General features: G+C 41.6%; 1 protein-coding gene across 1 annotated transcript in view; it reads left to right on the forward strand.

Moving 5' to 3' along the window:
• DCDC2 (doublecortin domain containing 2) overlaps nt 1–11,099 on the forward strand; it is a 739,932-nt gene extending 728,833 nt beyond the window's left edge. The window contains exon 10 of the mRNA XM_078687928.1: nt 7,219–11,099. Coding sequence (XP_078544054.1) covers nt 7,219–7,293 — 75 coding nt within the window. The 3' untranslated portion in view covers nt 7,294–11,099. The remainder of the gene's footprint in view (nt 1–7,218) is intronic.
• Nucleotides 11,100–20,547: the final 9,448 nt, after the last annotated feature.

The raw sequence follows: 20,547 nt of genomic DNA on the forward strand, positions 1-20,547 counted from the left end.
CATTTCCCAACTTACTTTATCCAACAAATTAGAACTCAAAAAACTGAAAAGTTGTAACAAGTAATGATTTATCAATGCTAATGCTAGAGTTTATTGAGAAAGAAGGGGTTAAAATGACCTGCTTCATCAGGTGCGCTCAACCCATCTCCTTGAGCCTGTTCACATAATATTTGTTCAGGTAGCACTTGTACCATTCTGGAGTAGTCAGGTGCCCTAGGTACAATGGCCTAGAGTGAACCAACTTCTGGAAGGGGGAGGAGGGTAGAAGAGGATGCCCCCTAGGCAGCCTCTTCAATGTTAGATGATTTTCTAAGTGGTTATTGGTGTAATCTTAGGGCTTTCTAGTTTAGTTGATTCTGAGTGTCCTGACTCTGCATCAGACGTCCCAATGCTTCTTTCATTGCTCTTTTTAGACCCATCTTGAGCGTCTTGACCATATCTACCAATCCCAAGCCTCATTTGTAATGCTAAAGAACATCACCTTTCCTATGAGGCCTGATTAGCGGATCATTTTCTTAACTTACAGATAGGAGTTATGCTAATTTTGCTTTGCATTGGTATAATCTGCACAGATGTGTATAAAAGCATTTTCAAATGGCACTGCTCCTTGTTTGTTGCAATATAGGACCAAGATCCCCTTAATTCAGTAACCCCACTATAACTGGCTTTGGTATGGCCCATGGAGGTAAAGAAGGGGTCAGTGCCCTATGAACCCCTTTGACTGCAAATAATCTGTACAGCCTTTTAGTTGTCACAATATAATGAGCAAATTCTTCAAGAGGAGCTCATCTATGGGTCTTCTGCCCTTTCCGATAGGCCCAATATGAAGATGTTTTGGTGTCATGGTCTACCTTTGCTGGCCTTGGCTGTATATTCCACATATCTCACTCTTTCCTCTAGTTCAAATATTCTTTTATCCACAGTGACCTCTTATGGTTCAGTTCTGACCGCTGGATTTCCTTGGCCCCAGATTCATTGTCTGGTCTGTCAATTTTGTATTGCCTAGGTCTCCATAAATTAACCTCAGTCACCACTGAGTCTATTTTACTTTCCATGGCTGCTCTGCTGTCGTGGATGGCTTAAAATATGCTGTCAAACTTACCTTCACAATTCGAAGATATGGCTGCATCAGCTTGTATCTCGGGTGTACTCTGTGCAGGAGATTCCATGTTTGGTAATTGATGATACCTAGAGTGTCTGTGGTTAACCTTTTGATTTGCCATTTCTGATGCTAGGCTGGCAAGGGGGGTGACCTGAGTGAGGAGGGAGTGCATCAAGTTAATTGTCCAGATTCTGAAATATCGTTGCTTAGTTACTGCTTGATATGGTAAGGATATGTGCAGATGAGCGCACTAAATCCTCCTTGGCTGTAAAGCCAGTAGCCTCACCTTGCTGGTCTACCTTTTTTGTTCCAACATAACCTAACTCCCCACTCATTTACCAGACACTAGGGAGAAAAGAGTCCGATCAGGACAGACCACCTGGCGGCAACTTAAAAGTTTTCTGCTTGAACTATCTTTGGTGGGATGATAAGGCTTCTGCACCACAGGCATCTATTGGTTTCTTTTCTGGGGAATTGTTATCACTGAGAGGACGCAAGTGATTTTCACTCTGCCAGGTAGGGGCATCAATGCTGCAACAGTCATTCCTCTGCAATTTCCTAAGCTGGCTAACTGGTCCCAAGAGGGTCTTCTCTGGTCTGAAGCATCACCTCTTCTCGTGGATAGTACTTGTGGCACAGGCACAAACAAATGTAGGATGAGGCACTGTCTCCTCCAATATGGTCACATTGTCCCTGCCACTGAGCAGCCATGATATGGAGATCTAAAACAATATTATCTCAATGTCCTTGGCCAATGACTCATTGTATGGCAATAGTGCCACCTCCAGGGATACAGACTTGTTGTGCTCTGCTGGTCTATCCATGGAGAAGATCTGCCATGATTTCAAGAACAATAAAAGCCATCACGGGATCCATTGTGAAAGCCATCGTGGGTGATGATTTCCCTCCATGAGTAGTGCCCATGCTTCAACCAATTAGTACATAAGTTGTAATGCAAATTACATCCCTGTTTACAAACCAGTGAGTGTGCAACTTGCACATTCCTGGTTTGTGAATGCAATAGTATATCATACCACTTTGTTGTTGTTGTTCTTTCTTCTGCTATAAACATCCTCCTTTTCACTTTACAGTACTTGTCCCTTTCCTTTTGTTCTTTCTTGATTGAAGCTACCATTCCTGCTGGTGTTCAGTGAAGTATGGTCAAACTGTATCTATTCTCCAGTTTGAGTTACAATCCTTCATTATTGAAAGTAACTTTTATTGGCTGGCTTTTCCTCTTTTTGGAATTGATGAAGTCCTTCCGCTTCTGAAAAAGGCGAATGCAGGCCCTGCTGAATTATCCAATTTTAGACCAATTTCTTTACTTCCAATCTATTCCAAAATTCCGGAAAAACACATAAATCCCAGTTTGTAGAATCCTCTTATTTCTTACACTCCTCTCAATTCGGTTTTAGAGCCAGTTTTTGAATGAGACAACTCTTCTTTAAGTCACAGAAATGCTGCGACCCGCCTGGACTGTGGGGGGACACGGTAGCCCTCATATTATTAGATCTGAGCGCCGCACTCGACACAGTGTTGCACCGTGTGTTGATACAATCCCTACAGTCCCTTGGCATTTCCGGTCTAGCTATTGCATGGCTTACGTCTTTTCTCTTTAATCAGACTTTTCAAGTCTTTTCTTCTAAAGCCACTTCTAAAATCCACTCCTCTCCTTGCGGGGTACTCCAGGGCTCTATCCTCAGCCCATTACTTTTCAATGTCTATATTAGACCTTTAGCAACAATTGCTGAGGAGGCTGGGCTGTCCCTCTTTTCTTATGCGGATGACACCAAAATCATCTTCTCCCTTTCTGCTGAGAAGTTGTTAGGACCATCAGTTCTTCAGACAGCTTGAGGAAAATTGTATCTTGGATGCAAGCTAATTTACTCAAAGTTAATGGTGAGAAGACTGAGGTCCTGATTTTGGGGGAAAAATAAGGATCTTTGGGGCCCTCAGAACTGGCCTGATGAAATGGGTGCCATACCCCAGCCTACCCACCAAGTCCGCAATTTGGGATTTATTATTGATGATCAATTATCAATGAGACAGCAAACAGTGAAAGTGGCAGCCACCTGTTTTACCATTTTGAAATGGCTGAAAAAATCATCTGGATACTACCCTGTTCCACCCGAAGGACCGTAGTCCAAGCACTTGTGACTTCAGGATTGGACTTCGGTAACATCCTCTATTTAGGGACCAACAGGTAGTGCAGAATTCTGCTGCCATGTTACTTTGTCATATCTCCAAAACTGCTTCTATCTCTGGCACCTTACAAGAGCTTCATTTTCTAAGGGTCGCTAACCGGGTTAAATTCAATGCCTTGACCTACATGTTTAAGATCAAGTCCGGAACTGCCCCACAATATCTGCAAGATCTGGTTCATCTGTATCAATCTCCACGTCTGTTACGCTCCACTACTCAGGGGAAATTTTTGGTTCCAAGGGTTCAACTCTCATTGATGGGTGGTCGGTCAATTTGCCTGTCTGGGTCCAACCCTTTGGAACTCTCTCCCCATGCCACTCAGGAACGAAACAATATATGTGAACTTCCGTAAATGCCTAAAGACGTGGTTGTGCAATCAGTAAATTCTAGTTCTCTGTTCCTTCAGGCTGGCACTGGAAAACCCTTTTTGGGTAGCTGTGCGCCTTACAAAATCCATATAACATAACATATATATTTCAAAACCTGGATCCTTCAGGGTGTGCCTAGCCATGTATTATCACACAATTTTGCTAACACCTATCTACCTGTGACCCTTTGTGTGCACACAAGTGAATGTTGACTGTACACAGTTCCCCTGCACTGAATTTTCCTACAGCAGTAGGTTGCCAATGTAACTTGACAGGTCATGTAACAATATAATTTGCACATTGTGCACCATCCATCACATACCCTTATGGTGCAGGTCAATGACAGCAGCCACCTCTACTCCTAGGACTGTCCTTAAACCATAAAAATAATACAAGTACTAAGATGGTCATGAAGGCCACGTTGCCTCAAAAAACAAATTAAATGCCATACACTGCCAAAACCAATTCCACTACCCTCTTCAGAAACTCTGGTCTAACTTCCTACAAAGGTTAGGATATCCCCACTGACGGTGGAGGACTGACCTACAATTTTTGCCAACTTGGTAAAAAACAAACTTATCCCATCACTATCTCAAACCAAATTCTTCATAGTGCACTTGTTATACTAGACACTGACGAAATAATTTAGATAAGGCCTACTGACTCAGATTCTTGTTGGTCCTGTAAAGAATCCCGAATGCATGTTCTTCACATGCAAATGTTTGACCACATATTGAAAGATGATTACCTGCCAACTCAGTAGGATCTTTGAAACAAATGTTGCTAGACTTTTTCTCTTTAATGGGGGGTACGTCTTCCTCCATAACTACAACAGATGTGCCTAATGTGGATCTAGGCCTCCTTGACCTCCTTCTAACCATGACTCTTAAAGTCATTCTCCTTGACTTCTAATCTTTGAACCATATTTCATACCAAACATGGTGGGCTTATGTCATAAATCTCACAAACTCACACAAAGACCTGTCAAAATCTCCTGGGATTCCCATAACCTCCAAAAAATGTGGACAACGCTGGATACCTTTCTGAAACTGCTTACAGCTTCTGATCCCTCAGTACTCCTCTAATCTATGTTGCCTACCATCAACTATATCGAACCTAGGTAACACACGAGGAACGTTTCTTCAACGCCACCTTTATGGATCGCTTTGTTATGAGGCGAATCCGCTCGGAGTTGCGGGCCTCTGCCTGGTTTTCCCATTAGACCAGATTTGTTCGCGCCTCTCTCCATGGTCATTGAGAGTCAGAGAGGGATACATATCGTATCTTTGCCATGTAAGGCAAGCTCTGTAAAGACTACTTATGGCGCCCCATCACAGACGACCAATGGGTCAAGTGTTGCACAGTAACAAAAGACGTCTCTTTAAATAGCCAGCATAAACTGCTTCATTTTTTATTTCTGCGTAGAATGTACATCACCCCGGCAAGATCCTACAGACTTAACCCGTCCAGATCGCACAACTGTCGGAAATGCAATGCTCCATATGCTGACTTCGCCCATCTTACATGGACATGTCCCAAGATACAACCATACTGGGAGGCTGTACATAAGACCCAAAGGGAAATCACACTACACTGGGGCCGCAAAACAGTTCCCACACTACAAAGTTGGCTGAACAGCCTAGTGTTTTGCAACACAAACAGTAAAATGTATTTCATCACGACGTCTCGTTCCTCACGTCCCAAAGATATCTAGGGGCCAGTTAGGGCTTATACGGCGGCTGAACACCGAGCTACTGGCTCCCTACTCGAACAGGTCATAGTCCTGACCGGAGTGGGAAATGCAGCTGATGCACTGCAATCACCTGTTTACAATGTATTTTTGCTAACTATTGAAGCTGTTATTCCTGTTTATATGCATATGTTTGTCATTGCCTTATTTAGGGGAGGGCTAAGTGTTGGGCTGCTGGGAAGGGACAGCCCTCTCTTGCTGACGTGGCATTGCCACCGGGACGGTATTTTTACAAGCATCCATCATTTCTCTTACTTTCCTTTTTGTTTCTTGTCACTAAAGCTCTGAAGTTTGATTTTCATCACTCTCTGTCTTTAAATCCTCACCACCTCCTACAGACCCTACAGACCTAGCCAATCCCACTTTAACACTCTCACATAACCCACAGTAAAATGCCTTCAAGCCAAATTCTCTAAATTATGATGCCACTTTTCTACGCTAACTGTCTACAACTGGTCCACGATCTCCATTCCCCCAGAAGCTGCTAGAATGGTAACAGGCCTTAACAAAACCTTTTTACTTCATGGCCAATGTTTAATATTTGGTCTTCTGTATATGAATCCTTGACATAGTCTGACTCTCTGGAACATCTTTGTTTCATGGCCAGTGTTTTCCGAATTGAACAACCGCATTGATGCAGAGACCTAGAAGTGAAGGGCCATTCTCAATGACTAATGGTCTCAAGTCCCCCGCCTAATTTTAAATAATCGTGGGAAGTTGTTTATCTCCCCGTATAAGCCTATGCTGATCTAATCTAACAGCAGGTTTATACCAAAATAATAAGACTACCGAACATGGTAGGATAAGGGGCTGATGAACCATGGCACTTATGCATATTGCTTTGCACATCGTAAAAGTAGTTTACTAGAAATTCATGAAAGAGGTCATAGGTGACTATGCGGTTAATTTGCGCCTGATAAAAACTGGTACCTCATCACGTTTTTACCGGTTTGCCGATTAATTATAGGAGAGGAGAAAAAATAAGTTTGGGTCCTGACGGAAGGTGGTTCCATTGTTTTAAACCCACCAAAATGCGTCAACGCTTTGTTTTGAGATTAAATTTGTAATGTACGGAACAATATTCTGACGCAAGTACTGATGATTTGCACTATGTTGAGTTAATGTTTTTTTTTTTACAAATTATCGCATTTAATGACAAATGTGATTGCCTTTTCGAAGTCCTTTCCGATTTGTAGACTATGAATTTTGTATGTTCCATATTTTTAGCAACTGTTTATTTGATGTATTTGTGACAAAGCATTCTTTTATTAAATTGTATTTTTAAGTGTTTTGATATCCTGTCAATTTCTCCACCTGTTACTTATCGTTGGATGTATGTGAGCATATGTGGAGTGTCTGTTAATTGATGTACCCAAAGGGAATCATATGCATGACATTGAGTCATGGCCAGTGCTACATAACAGGGAAGACACATCTCTGCTTCATCCACCTTCTTTCCTCAGTGTCAGTGTCCTGACTATCAGAACACTCTGAACAAACCACGCATCATAAATTTGGTCTACAGTTCATCATAACATTTACCCTTCCAGGAAGACATTCAGACATGGCCAAATCTATACCTATAAAGTGCATATCCACAAAGCACATACTTAATAAGGGGGCACAATGAGGATATCAACCTGTGCAGTCCTCAGCATCAGAGTTTCATTTTGAACATCAATAGTTTTCATAGCAACAAAGTTCGATGTAACAATATGTCTGAGTGTTTAAATAATTTTAATTACTGTTTGTTGACAAAAATTGAAAACTGAAATATCCGTATTTTTTCCAAACAGGTTGAAGAAGATGAACAAAGAGAAACATCATCAAAACTGGAGGAAAGCCCCCGAGATGATGGGAAAAATGAATAAGTAGCTGTGACTTAGAGTAACCAGGAAACTGACAATCAGGAGAAAAAAGGGTTGCTATACTTGAACTTTTAGGTCCTATACAGCTGATATTGTGTGATTGAAGAATAGCATGTAAAGATATGGCCGCATATACTACCTAGAGAGTTTAAAATATATGACTGCTGTAAAGAGGAAATACAACAGCCGATAAAGACTGGTTATCCCAATTTAAAAAAGTGCATCTTTTAAAAAATTTGAAGAAGCTGTGAGATTGAAGAAGTATGAAGATAATTTGCTACTGCTGTAGGAATTTAATATTATCTGTTTTAATCTATCTACTCTGTAGTAGATAAGAGGAGCAGGTAAGGATTCGGAATCATTTGTTGAACCGCATCTTAATAAACAGCGTGATCATCGTGTTACCACTACTGTGCTCTACTTACACTGCTGTACATTATCTTTGACTGTGCGTCATGATTTGGCCTATACATATTTACTATCTTAAGAATTACTTTGACGTTATTAACATGTAAACTAAATCCTATGTGCCACCACTTTCTCCAAGGGCCCCTATGCAGGAACATTGGCTTTAAGTCTTGAATAAAAATAAATCTGCATTCTGGTCCAGGATAGGTTGTTATGAATACCATAGAATCTGAATGCTTAGAAGCCAAACTCTTCTCTTTGTAAGCTAAGACTTGAGAGCAAATAAAACATTTAATTGAAAACCCTACATAAATACTTTAAATACATTTTCTGCAAATGAGCCTTCTGCGATTGATTTTCAAATAGTATGCAGGTTTCTACAAGGCTATATAGAACCATGAAAGCATTTGATATTTGCCTAAATGAAGATTTAGGCAAGCCAGTTGTAATGGATCACGAATTTCATTTATATTATTTTTTTTTTATGAATTTGCAAAAATCTGCTGGACATAGTGCAAAATCAACAGAGCATAGGAGTGGATGGCATACAAGAGTGAGTTGGTCCACACCATTTGCCTTTGTCAATGCATCTTCTAAAGTAGTGGTGCTGCTGTAGAATAAAATACGTCAAAGTTAGGAAAATCAAGGCAAGCTCCAAGCAGCCACAAATGAGTGTGCCTGTCCAATAGACTTACTCTCTCCTTGACAACTCCTCCTGATACATGTCTACCTTTATCCTTTTCAACGTTTGTGTCATCAGTCTACAAGTAGTAACTGCAACCTTTTTTCAAGAAAACATTCATACTCAGCTACTTGTTAATATTTGGCCCATTTCCATGGGCTCCTTGTTGAAAGGGCACATTTTTCTTAAATTGTTCATACCTCCCTCCCCATTGATTTGCATATAAATATAAATTCTTCTAGGATGATTCCAATGGGAGACAGTTCTAGTTTATACTCAAAATATCAAAGTATATAATTGCCATGTGCTTTCCTATGCTAATGAAGGTAAACAAAACATAATGCTTAGTAATTCAAATATCAACTGCGTATGTTTTTTTTAAACAAATTCCACGTAAGCGGCTACTATGACTATAATACGTACCTAAAGCACCATTCATGCCTAGCCTAGAAGTTTAATGTTTATATTTTGTATTTTCATACAATATACAAGTGGACCAAAGGAAGAAGTAGCTTCCTGCTTGACAAAAATATGTCTAATCCCTGAGTAAATCTTGTTTGAGGTGATATTGTTTTACAGAAATCAGTTTTGACAGCAGGAAAATGTACATCTGAGGAACAGCTAAACTGCGTGTACCTTAAACGTAACAGTCTTTATTGGGGGTTAATTTCTCACCAGTCAAACGGATGAAACAGGGAGGCTTTATTAAAGTAATTTCGTTTTTTTACTCTTATTTCCTCTAACATTTGCATTCGTTGTTAAGTATGTGCACTAATATAGGGTTTCTTAGTAAAGTTACTCCATCCCACCAGGAATAGGCTGGAGGTATTGGCACAGAACAAGCCTTGTGAACATGTCAGTTTTATGATATAAGTACAGTAGGGACTATTACTTAAATTCACAATTAACTGATCTGTTTTTCACACATTGATATTTTCCAGTGAAAATTCCACAGGCTGTCTACTGATTCCAATAGCTGCATTGTTTTTAAAAGGTCAGTCCTTGTTTACAATATAACATATGCGGTACTGGTATATGCCCACTTTAGTTGATGCATTCCTCTTGTGCTTGATTTTCAACACGCTCTAAAACCTACACTGGTCTCGCATGTGTCCTAGACACCTCCATATTCTCATTACATTTTCTCATGTAAGTACCCGGCCATCGCTGTCTGATCAACATGTTTCAGTCTGACTGGGCATGCCTTACTGTCCTGAGGTACAATGTCAGGCACACAGCCTATTGACGGCCTTCACCTCTTCCATATTATTGAGGGAGGTGCTTGTCTCTATAGTTACAGCATTCAAAAACCTCTATTCGAATTCACATCCAGGACTGTCTCTAGTCCTTCACCACCAGTGCCTGATGACGTGGTGTTCAACAAATATATTGATATTTCCATCTCAGTGTCAATCTCTTGATGTAGTTGAGTGATCTTGTCAGCAGTCTGCTATAAGAAGAACGTTTTTAATAAGTGTGTAAATTATGATTATTCCTTGAGTATTTTACAAGAAAAGAACGTTCAGTAGTTTACAGTTCGAAACAGTTTCTTAACCTTAGAGTAGTGTTTGATTTTTTCATCATAAGCACACTTTCTGCTTCTGCCAATCAAAATTATTTAATGTACATTTTCATTTCCTTTCTGTTTGACAATATTGCATACAAGTCATTCAGTGTTTAATAGATTTTGTACATCTGATCGTTGCTGGACTATGACACATGTAATTCTTGAATGCTTGTGATATATAACATTAACCGCCTTGTAGCTTTTTTCCACAGTTTTGTTTTGCAGTCTAAAAAATAAAGTAATCATTTTTGGATTTGTTATTTCACCCGTGAATAGTACATACAGTTGTTTTAATTTGCATTCATTGTTCTGTAACAAACAAAGGGCCCGTTGTCCATCACAGAGAGTTAGGACCAGATGTTTAAAGTGCTATATATTTTTAAACAAAAAAGTTTAAAAAGGACATGTTGCATAGACTGTATATGTAAGATACATCTATGTAGACTGTGTAAGGGACACCTTTATAACATACCACAAAATGTTAACTTTGTACTATTTAGTATGAAGACAAAACTAATGGACTTCGCTAAGCTGTTATCCATGATACAAGCAAGGAAAAATATACATTATAATTGGAATATACAATTATATGTGTATTATTAAGTGGCATATTTGAATGTAAACAATGAGTGTTCCATCTATTTCACTAACTAATCACTGCAATATTTAAAAACGTTTGTATTCATAATCCAAATAATTGCATATATTTATTGTCAGCATCTGTGTTTTGTTAATTTTCTTGAATCCCTTTAATTTGAAATTTCTCTAGAAAAGAAAGTAAAAAGAAAATAGAAGCCTTCAAAAGTTATTTTTATCTACTTGGAGCAGCATAAACATATAGAGACACATTACCCTGCAAATAAATGTTGTTTAGACTATTGTGTGAAAGAATCAGTTGCCTCATCTGGTAGTTCCTGAATGGATGCTTTTTTGGAAAGGGGTAGAAACGTAAGCAAAGAAAAACCAGCGATATATTCACAAACACTTTAACTTTGTACTAGTTTATTTTTCTAAGGCAATAATTTAATACCAATGTACTTTGCAAACCAGAATATGAATATAACTAAAATGTATTTTACAAATAGTCTTATGCATTGTTATAAAATGATATTATTTTTATTTATTTGTAAAAATAAATGTTTATGCCCCTTATTAAGTTTCAAGCGTACGTTAATATTTTACCACCCGTGTGTTTTTGTGTATCAAATAGATCGTATATTTAGTATTTGAGGAGCATGTTCCTGTTGCAAAGAATTTCAAAGGATGAAAGAGCTATCATTGTAAGCAATGAGGGTGGACGTCAGTCTTTATTTAAAATATCTGGAATTCCTGCAGAGATCTAAAATATTACCCCAAGGAGACAATACTTGATTTAGAATGAAGACACACACACACACAATTCACATGTTTCTTTATCAACAACAAACTTTGTATGTTTTAAAACTGACTGAACTATGCGAGATGGCCTTAATTTCATTATTCTTTAATATTTATGAGACATTAAAGGAAGCAAAAAATAATTTTAAAGAGTGGAAGTTTGCAGCTAAAAGCAACCCCAGAAAGTTTTTTCAATACCAGTTTCATGTTTTCCTGAGCTAGAAAGCATAGAGAGAAAATCTTACAGTTCAGCTTTTTTTCTTGACTCCTACTACCTTGCGACTAAAGTTGTTATGTGATCTTTGACCAAGAAAATATCACACCGACCTCTCAAGGAACCATAAAGGACTAATAATATTAAAATAACATACACGTAACGAAAGGAGATACAGTGACATTTTAATACCAACCATAATTTACCTAGGGTGTTGGTATGGTATTCAAGTGAGGGTTGCGGTTATGACATCCATGCGGCACGCTTTCATAGACTAGGAACGCAGCTGTCCATATGTATGGACAATGACATCATGTACCCAAATACAGCCATCTTATCATGAACCCCCATCCTCAGTGATCAAGTCCAGTCTTACGTGTTCTAATCTATTGCACAGATGTGACCTCAAATACACAAGCACAGTCACAAATGGACAGGCACAATCTTCATACGCTCAATAAAAGCCTCAAAGCTCAAGCCATTACAGTGCTTAATTTGTGCTGGTGGTTTCCGATGCTCATCGCCGGTTCCTATTTTACAGGGCCGTTGCTATAGCTTTCTTTCAGGTGAGCTGCAACAGTGCTGATAATTTTCCAAAGATGAATGCCACACCCGCGGTGTGCAGAAGTGACTGCAACAGCGTGTATCTCGCTGCCTGGGGCAGCCTCTTGGGCACTCTGTTGCTGGGGTGCTGAGCTGGCCGGGGCTGCTTGACTTCAGTGTGAATCTGTCAGTGAGTGCCTCTCTTTCTGCCTCCTCCAGTACCAGGCCTCTTTGGTCATCAAACAAAGCATATTTCTCGAATGCTTATTGTTAGTGACCATTAGAGACAAAGGGATGCCAGGTAAAGAGAGCAATTGTTTTTCTCTACACAGGAGGGTCCCATGAAAAAAGTTCAGCACATTAAAAGGGTGGTGTGTGTTTGTAGCTAGTACAGACTTTCGAATATATAGAGGGGCATATTATCAAGCAGGGCGTTAAAATTATCGCCATTTTAGCGGCAGAAAACTGCCACTAAAGCAGCGATAATGGGCTTGATAATATGCCCTGGAGAATTCCAATAGAAGCCCATGTTCACACCAGAACATGGGTTTCTCTTGGAATTCACAAGGCCATATTATCAATCCCATTATCGCTGCTTTAGAGGCAGTATTCTGCCGCTAAAACTGCGATCATTTTTAATGCCCTGCTTGATAACATGCCCCTCAATTTTTAATGTGATGCTTGTAGATATACTTCTAGTCACACAACGTTATTTTAGTAAATGCATTAGAGCAAAAACAAACATGTTTTTTTCTGAGACTATGCATACTTTGCCAGGGACCGTATTGTGGTAGATGAATCAAAAATCAACCCCGCATTCGACAGCGCTGGTGACGAGATTTTTACAAATTAACTATGGAGCCATAATTTGCCCTGGAACAGCCTCACAATCACAGGTGTAATGTAAAATGCCAAGGCATAATAACTGTACGCACATGCACAAATATCAAGTTCAAAAAAACAAATGTTTGCACTGATTGTCTCCAAAATTATAACACCACTGCAGAATGTGCTCATATTACTCCCAAGATACCAGTGAGAAGTTCTTGGAATCAGCATCATTTAAATCCGACAGTCTATGGGACATATTATTTCAATGTCCCATTAGAGCCAAAATGATGGAGTGATTCAACTCATAACGCCAGATTGGAATTGTAAGTGCATAGGCTAATTTGACTGATGCATGATGGTACATTCTGTTAAAGTTGCTGCCTGTTTTGCAGGAAGGGCGACAATTTGGAAGAAAGCAGCATTCCCCTGCCAGGCGGCACACCTCTCTTTCTGCTTCATCCCCCTCAGGGCTAGAGGGGGAAGCGCTTGAGCTTGAGGTGGAGGTCTCAAGCAGGTGACTTCCTGGGCAAGACCTTGATTTAATAAATACCTTGGGGCTGCAAGGGTCATTCTCTGTGGGCGAGCCAGCAGCACCGAAATGAAGTGGCACCTTAGTAAATGTACACGGCATTAGTAATTTCTTGAAGCGCATTCCACAGTGCCTCAGCTTTTACTTCGCATGCCGTACACTATTTTCGGTGCCACACTTTAAGGACCTGGGTCTCTGCTCCATTGTGGCAAACTTCATGATCATCAGGGTCCATTGGCTATTTGTTACAAGTTTTTAGAAGTTCTGCACCCTACAAGCAGGCGGACGGGCTACCCAATCCTCATTCAGTTGCACCCCCCATTTCCTGCTCCAACTTGGATCAGCTAGCCGCTCTACCTCTCAACTTAGCCTTAAGGGGACAGCTTAGGGTCAACAAGGTTTTTCGGCTTGCTAATTTGATGCAGAAGGTGGGTTGGCCTACCAAGATTTATATAGTAGCTGCAACTAGAAAGCTCTCGCCATCAGCTTTCTTATGTCTTCTCTGTAGGACAAATAGAAGATACTACCATCGGTTTATGAACCAACATGCATATGGAGTTATTTCAAAGAAATCACAAGTAAATTAGAAGAGCACTCATACACTTTTCTTGACTCCACAGGCTGCGGTCCGCCACTGGGACAGCAAACCGGTACAGGAATCTCAGTTTTGGTGCCGTTCACAGGTGGCAAAGTATGAATACTAGATTTAAAAACCCTTTCATTAGATTTCCGGCCACTTGTCTTAGATTACGGGGTTTGGACTTCATGAATAGATCCTGCTCTTAGCAACACTCAGTTTTTCAACAGCCAAATGACTTGTGTATCATAGATTCCACCTTTCCATAAACAAATAGAGCACTTGCAGTGGTGCTGTAAGCAGGCATTGCAACTCCCAGCCATCCTGCTCTTACGTTAGGTGGCTAAATACATTGCACTATATATTTCATCCAACATTGATTAAACACTATGGAGGCTAATACGCTGGATGGTGGAAAAAGTCCGCTCGCCATCGCAAGGGAGCCAGGGACCGACCGACGAAGTTGTGGCGATTCCGCCATTGGCATTAGGATGCATTCTGGGCCTTTTACATTGCGGGTGGATCTGCTGGCTGCAGACCCACTCGCAATGTACTGTGCATAGCATTGCCATACAGTACATGGCAGGCACCACATGGTGTCTACCACATAGTGCATAGCAATGAGGGTACCCCCGATGTGCACCCCCCACCCCACCAACACCCTGGGGGCCTGCAATGGGCCCCCAACAGCAAAAAACGCATTCCTTTCCATGGTCGGCAACTCCTCCATGGAAAGGCTGCTCTCCGCCTGCATTGTGATATGGATGGCGGTGTCTGTAATCATGCCCCTTTTCCGCCCGGTCGACGAGTCGACCAGCGGAGAAGCAGTGGACGGTCTTTCCATCCGCCGCGGACCCCCCAGCCATACTAATATGGCGGGGGGTCTTTCAGGTATGGATGGCCGGTGGTGCCATCCACCCGCCATCCTAATGGGCCCCTTAGGGTCTTAGTTACAAGCCCCTTACACTGACGGTACATCACTTTTTGTGACGCACCAGCGGTGCATTTTTCTGGCCGAAATTTAAAAGGACATGTTAAGCCACCCAGCGTGGCTTTTCGTGCCCTTGTAACTATGGCGCCTTTTCACACATCACGTTGTGTGAAAGGGGCGTGCTGTGGGTGTTTCTGTGGGTGTTTCCACGTAACACCCATGGCTTCTGCTACATTCCCAGATTTACCAAATTTCATAAACCTGGGAATGCGTCAGAATGCTACTCCTCCCCAGGGGAGGCGTAGGGAGGTGCAACGAGGAGAAATGTTTTAATTTCTCCCCATTTTTTTCCTCTTTCTATGCTTGCTGCATTCTGTAGCACACATCAAAATAGGAAATCACCTCTTGTGATTGTTTTTGTGCAGGAATGTGTCTATTCCTGCACAAAAACAATCTCCTCTGTAACACAGAAATCCTTGAATCAGGGTGCAAGGGTGCCTTCGTTGGCACATGGCAGCCAATTGTGCGCCAGCACAGAGGAAAGCACAGGGATGCAACATATTATTGTAAATATGTTGCATCCCAGTGCTTTGAAAGTGACTCAGCGTGGTGCATCCAAATGGCTTGCGGTGCCATGCTGAGTCACTTTCCTTGTAGATAAGGCCCTTAGAAGCTTATGTTGCATGATAAGCTGTCACATACAATTCAGCAATTGGCACACAGCTTTGTAACCATCAAATGGAAAATCCCATACACACTTTACATCATCGAAAAAGACAGAGTACATATTCATATCCCTTTAGAAAACCATATCTGATGGTTACTTCATCTCCATCATGGTTTATTCACATTGGTTGTTAGCCAAAGCATCATATATGCATTTCACAAACTCACACATGGATTTTAACTCTGTCACTAGCCCCCCACCCACACACACATAAGTTGGGTTCACAGTCAGGTCAGAAGCAGCTTCTCTCATCCATAGGCTTTTCTTGGTAACACACTGATTTTGATGGGCTGCAGGCCCCGAGGCAAGGTAATGCATAAGGAAAATGGAAAAGCTGTGTGCTACTCCATCAGATTCGAAAATGGTAATCAGACAGAAAGGAATTTCATACATTCTAATCATAGATGAGCCACTTAATCCTCACTGAATATGGGGAGTTAGAAACATTTGCCAGGCATTCATTAGGCGTAACATACCCCAAATCTGATAATCAAGGACACTTCTTTAATATCGGACTCTGTGCAAGGCTCAGCCAGGTTGTGAAATAAGTGTTTGGAAACCCAGAACATGATAACACACTTAGGGCCTTATTTATGAGGCCATACATCAGTTTTGCGCTCCTGTTGCCTCACTTTTTGGGAAGCAACGGTAGCGTATAACATGCCCCCTGTTGCGTTCTATTTACAAAGTGATGCATCTAAGCAGATGCGTCACTTTGTAAACCCCTGCAACACATTATACCTGCATCAGGTATAATTTATGCAGGGGGGGCGTTCCCACGCAAGTAAGCCTCGTAGAAGTGACGCAGTGAAATCTATAATTTTTCACTGCGTCACTTCTAGGACGCCATTGCGTCAATATCTTACGCCTGCCTCACAGCAGGCGTAGGACTCATGCAGGCCCTTTCACATGGGGGTTGCCCCATGTGAAAGGACACATTACTGGGGTTGCATCACTTTTGTGACACATCCAGCAATGCGTCATTTTTGCACCTACAGATACGTCAGAAATACTGACGTATCTGTAACTCCTTGCGACATGATGTGTCATACTGTAAATATGACGCATCCAGCATGTCGCAAGGAGGCCGCAATGAAAAGTGACACATCTCTGTTTTCACGCAGCGATGCGTCACTTTTCATAAATGAGGTTCACAATGACCAAATTAATCATGTCCAGCCAGTGCCATTAATATACAGGTCACTTTAGCGCTTGGTACCAACATGGAGCATGTCCATAGCAGTAAGTTTACAGTAGGCTTCTAAAGGAAATAATAAGGGTTGTTGGCACAGACTATTCTATGCTGCAATGGCAGGTGGGACATTGTATGGTCAGGGAGGTACTGGGCACCTGAAAGCTATCGGAGGGCAGTGTATTTTCTAAAAGGTAAGACTAATTTGAGACTCCAAAGGTATGCCAAATTAATGTGGCCATTGTAAACCTCACAGCTCAGACAAGAAGACAAAAAAGGCCAGATATTTGCTGAACAAACTTGGTTTACCAGCAATTGGGTAGCTGCACCTAGGTGGTTAGGTAGGTGCTGTTTTGGGACCACTTTCTAGAACAGAGTTCATATGGCACTTCAATTTCTAACGAAACATTTTGCATTTCCATATTTTAGGGTAGCACATGTACATTTGAGGACACATTTTATTCAACTTTCCAACCTTCACAAGCCTTTGTCACTTGCTGGCATTTTGGAAATATCCTCTTCAGAGTTTTGCACTGGGCTGCACAGCACTGCGACTCAGCCTCAACAGGTTGTGCTTTCAGACTGATGGGTTTCCACTCATTACAGACAGGAAAAGAGGCAGAATGCTGGGAAAAGCTTGCAGTTTCAGCTCCGCATAGGCTTGGTTTTGGGTGGAGGTGGCATAACTTTTATCTCTGTTCAGAGATTACACAGCTCTATTTGGATATGAGACATATCTTCAAATGGCCTATGTTTGAGATTGAGAGTGGGCCATACCCACTTGAGCAATGCACTGGTGCTATGTGGCACAACAATGTACTCCGCACCCTTTTAAAACTTGACTGAAAAGGCAATAACTACGGGGCTGTCAATGGCTCCCCTGGTAGGGTGATTAGCTTTGCTTTAAACTTAGGACCCAGTCACATATGTATGCTTGACACCTGGAATCACACCTTGGTTCTGCCTAGCATAGTACTCATCTGTCACTTAGTATTACTCCCCCATCAGGTAAGTGCTTGCTTTGAACAGTAAAATGGACAGTCTTACAGCTACAGCCCTCTGTCTATGTAAATAACAGATGCATTGCCAAATCCTATACACAAAGTCACAAATTTGTACTCCGTACATGATGGAGTATATCAAGCCGAACTGGTATTAATGGTGGGAACAGTAATTTCAACTCTATCTCTATGAGACCTTTTAGAAAGTAAATGAATGGTTAAAAAGCACACAAACATGGATTTAGGCTTACTACAAGCCATTGACACATCTATACGTATTCTACTTTGAGACGTTGTCCTTTTTGGATGTACCATTAATTACTAGTGAATAATGAAGCTCGACATGTTGATTGGACACAGATGCATAGTGACATCAAGCGCATTCAAATACTTTGGGGCATATTATCAAGACAGGCGATAAAATTATCGCCGCTTTAGCGGCAGAAAACTGCAGCTAAAACAGCGATAATGCGCTTGATAATATGCTCATGGAATTCCAATTGAAGCCCATGTTAGATGTGAAGGACATCTAACATGGGCTTCAATTGGAATTTCATAGAGCATATTATCAAGCCCATTATTGCCGTTTTAGCAGCAGTTTTCTGCCGCTAAAACAGCGATAATTGTATCCCCTGTCTTGATAATATGCCCCTTTATTCGGTCATTACGACCATAAAAGTGCAAGTTTAAAAATTACAAAAGGTTCAATTGATACCAGCAATAATACAGTTTTGAACAAGATTTGGGTATTATGCTAAAACCAGCATCTTGATGTAAGTATTTAAAACAGTAATTTGGAAGGAAAAAAACAAAGGGTAAACGTTCTAGGTAATATTAGGTTAAAACCCCACACAGGATTTAAAAAAAAGTGCAAAATACTACAAGAGTACAATGCAGCAAGTATAGCAATAATTCATTCATAGCTTGGCTATAAATAAACCAACAAATTGCTCCGACTAACTAAACGACTATAAACAATTAAAAGAAAGAATATAAAGGATAACAAATTGTTAAAAACAAGTTAAAAATAATGTCAAATAGTTCTAGGGAACATGCTTTATCTCGTCTTTAGTGCATGACGCCTGAGGATCCACATTTTCCGTAGAAATGTTGCCACAGCGCAAACTATTAATGGCCTGGAGTCTTTTTCTAAAATACGAAATGCTTCTTGATGACACAGAGTCCTCATGGGCCTACATACAGGTGCTAACCATTTGGATCTCGAGATAATGTATAAAGGACACACGAAGAGGATGTGTTTAACCGTCTCCAGTGTCCCGGGGCAAGCCAGACAATGCTGTACAACCTCAAAAGATCGTTGCCAAGCCACTGTGAAAGAATTCACAGATAGGCAGCCGAACCTAAATTGTATGTAGAGCTTCCTATCTTGTGGTGTTGAAATTACCTCCATGTACTGTTCATATACACCTAGGCACTTAAACTCCATAAACTATAGTGAGAGTCGGCCAGCATTGGGTTGGGAAACAGTTGTCTGCCCCAGCCAATTCCAATAGTGCGACTTTGCAATTTCTCTATAAAGGCAAAAGGCTAGGATCGGACACATTTATTTATTATTTATTTATTTTTTTAATTTGTAAGGCGCGACAGCTACCCAAAAAGGGTTTCCCGGCGCCGAGACACAGCATAAAGAAGGCAGGAAATTACTGGCTATTCTGGTTATTGTTCGAATAGCCAAGTCTTAACGTGCCTTCTAAACCTAGCATGGTTTTCCTCCTTTCGAATGTAGGGAGGGAGTGCGTTCCAGAGGGATGGTCCAAGGTGGGCGAAAGATCTGCCTCCCATTCTTGCCAGTTTGAATCTTGGTACGCAGAAGTTGGCAGCTGATTGCGAGCGAAGGTTTTGCTTGGGAGTGTAAGGATGTGCCAAAGCCACCGTGGGGTGCGGGATGCTGGGCAGACGGCGGCGCTGATAGATCTCAGCGCCGCCTTCGACACAGTCTCCCACAGCATCCTCCTGCATCGGCTTGAGGAGATAGGTGTCGGTGGACAGGCTCTGCAGTGGTTCCGCTCCTACCTTAGCAATCGTTCCTTCTGTGTCTCCATCTCCCCCTTCAAATCCAATTTCCAGCCACTGGCCATGGGGGTTCCGCAGGGATCCTCGCTGAGTCCCACGTTGTTTAATCTCTACGTGAGACCTAACCTTGGTCTCATATGCCGACGACACACAGCTGGCGGTTACTCTCAGCGGGGATGCGGAAGTAGATGCCCCCAGGTTTCAGGATGGATTGAAGGCGGTGGCTAGCTGGCTGACGGGGAACTGTCTCCAGCTAAATGCCACTAAAACAGAAGTCATGGTTGTCGGTAGGGGAGCGGAACTTTGGGGTGACCAATGGTGGCCATCTGAGTTGGGGCCCTCCCCGGCGCCAGTTTTGGAGCTGAAAAATCTGGGAGTCTGGATTGACTCGGGTCTGACTTTCGAAGGACATACTAAAAGAACAGCTGCATGCTGCTTTGGTCTGCTGAGAGGCTTAAGACCTGTTCTTAAGTACTTTGATGCCCCAACCAAACAGTTAGTAATCCAGGCCACTGTCATCTCTCGCCTGGATTACGCGAGTTCTCTTCTCGCGGGGGCTAATCAGGCTGAGCTTACTCGATTACAACGGGTACAAAATGCTGCAGCTAGGGCGATTGTCGGCCTCCCTAGATTCTGCTCGGTGG

This window comes from Lissotriton helveticus, chromosome 4_1 (assembly GCF_964261635.1).
Source record: "Lissotriton helveticus chromosome 4_1, aLisHel1.1, whole genome shotgun sequence".
NCBI classification, from domain to species: domain Eukaryota; kingdom Metazoa; phylum Chordata; class Amphibia; order Caudata; family Salamandridae; genus Lissotriton; species Lissotriton helveticus.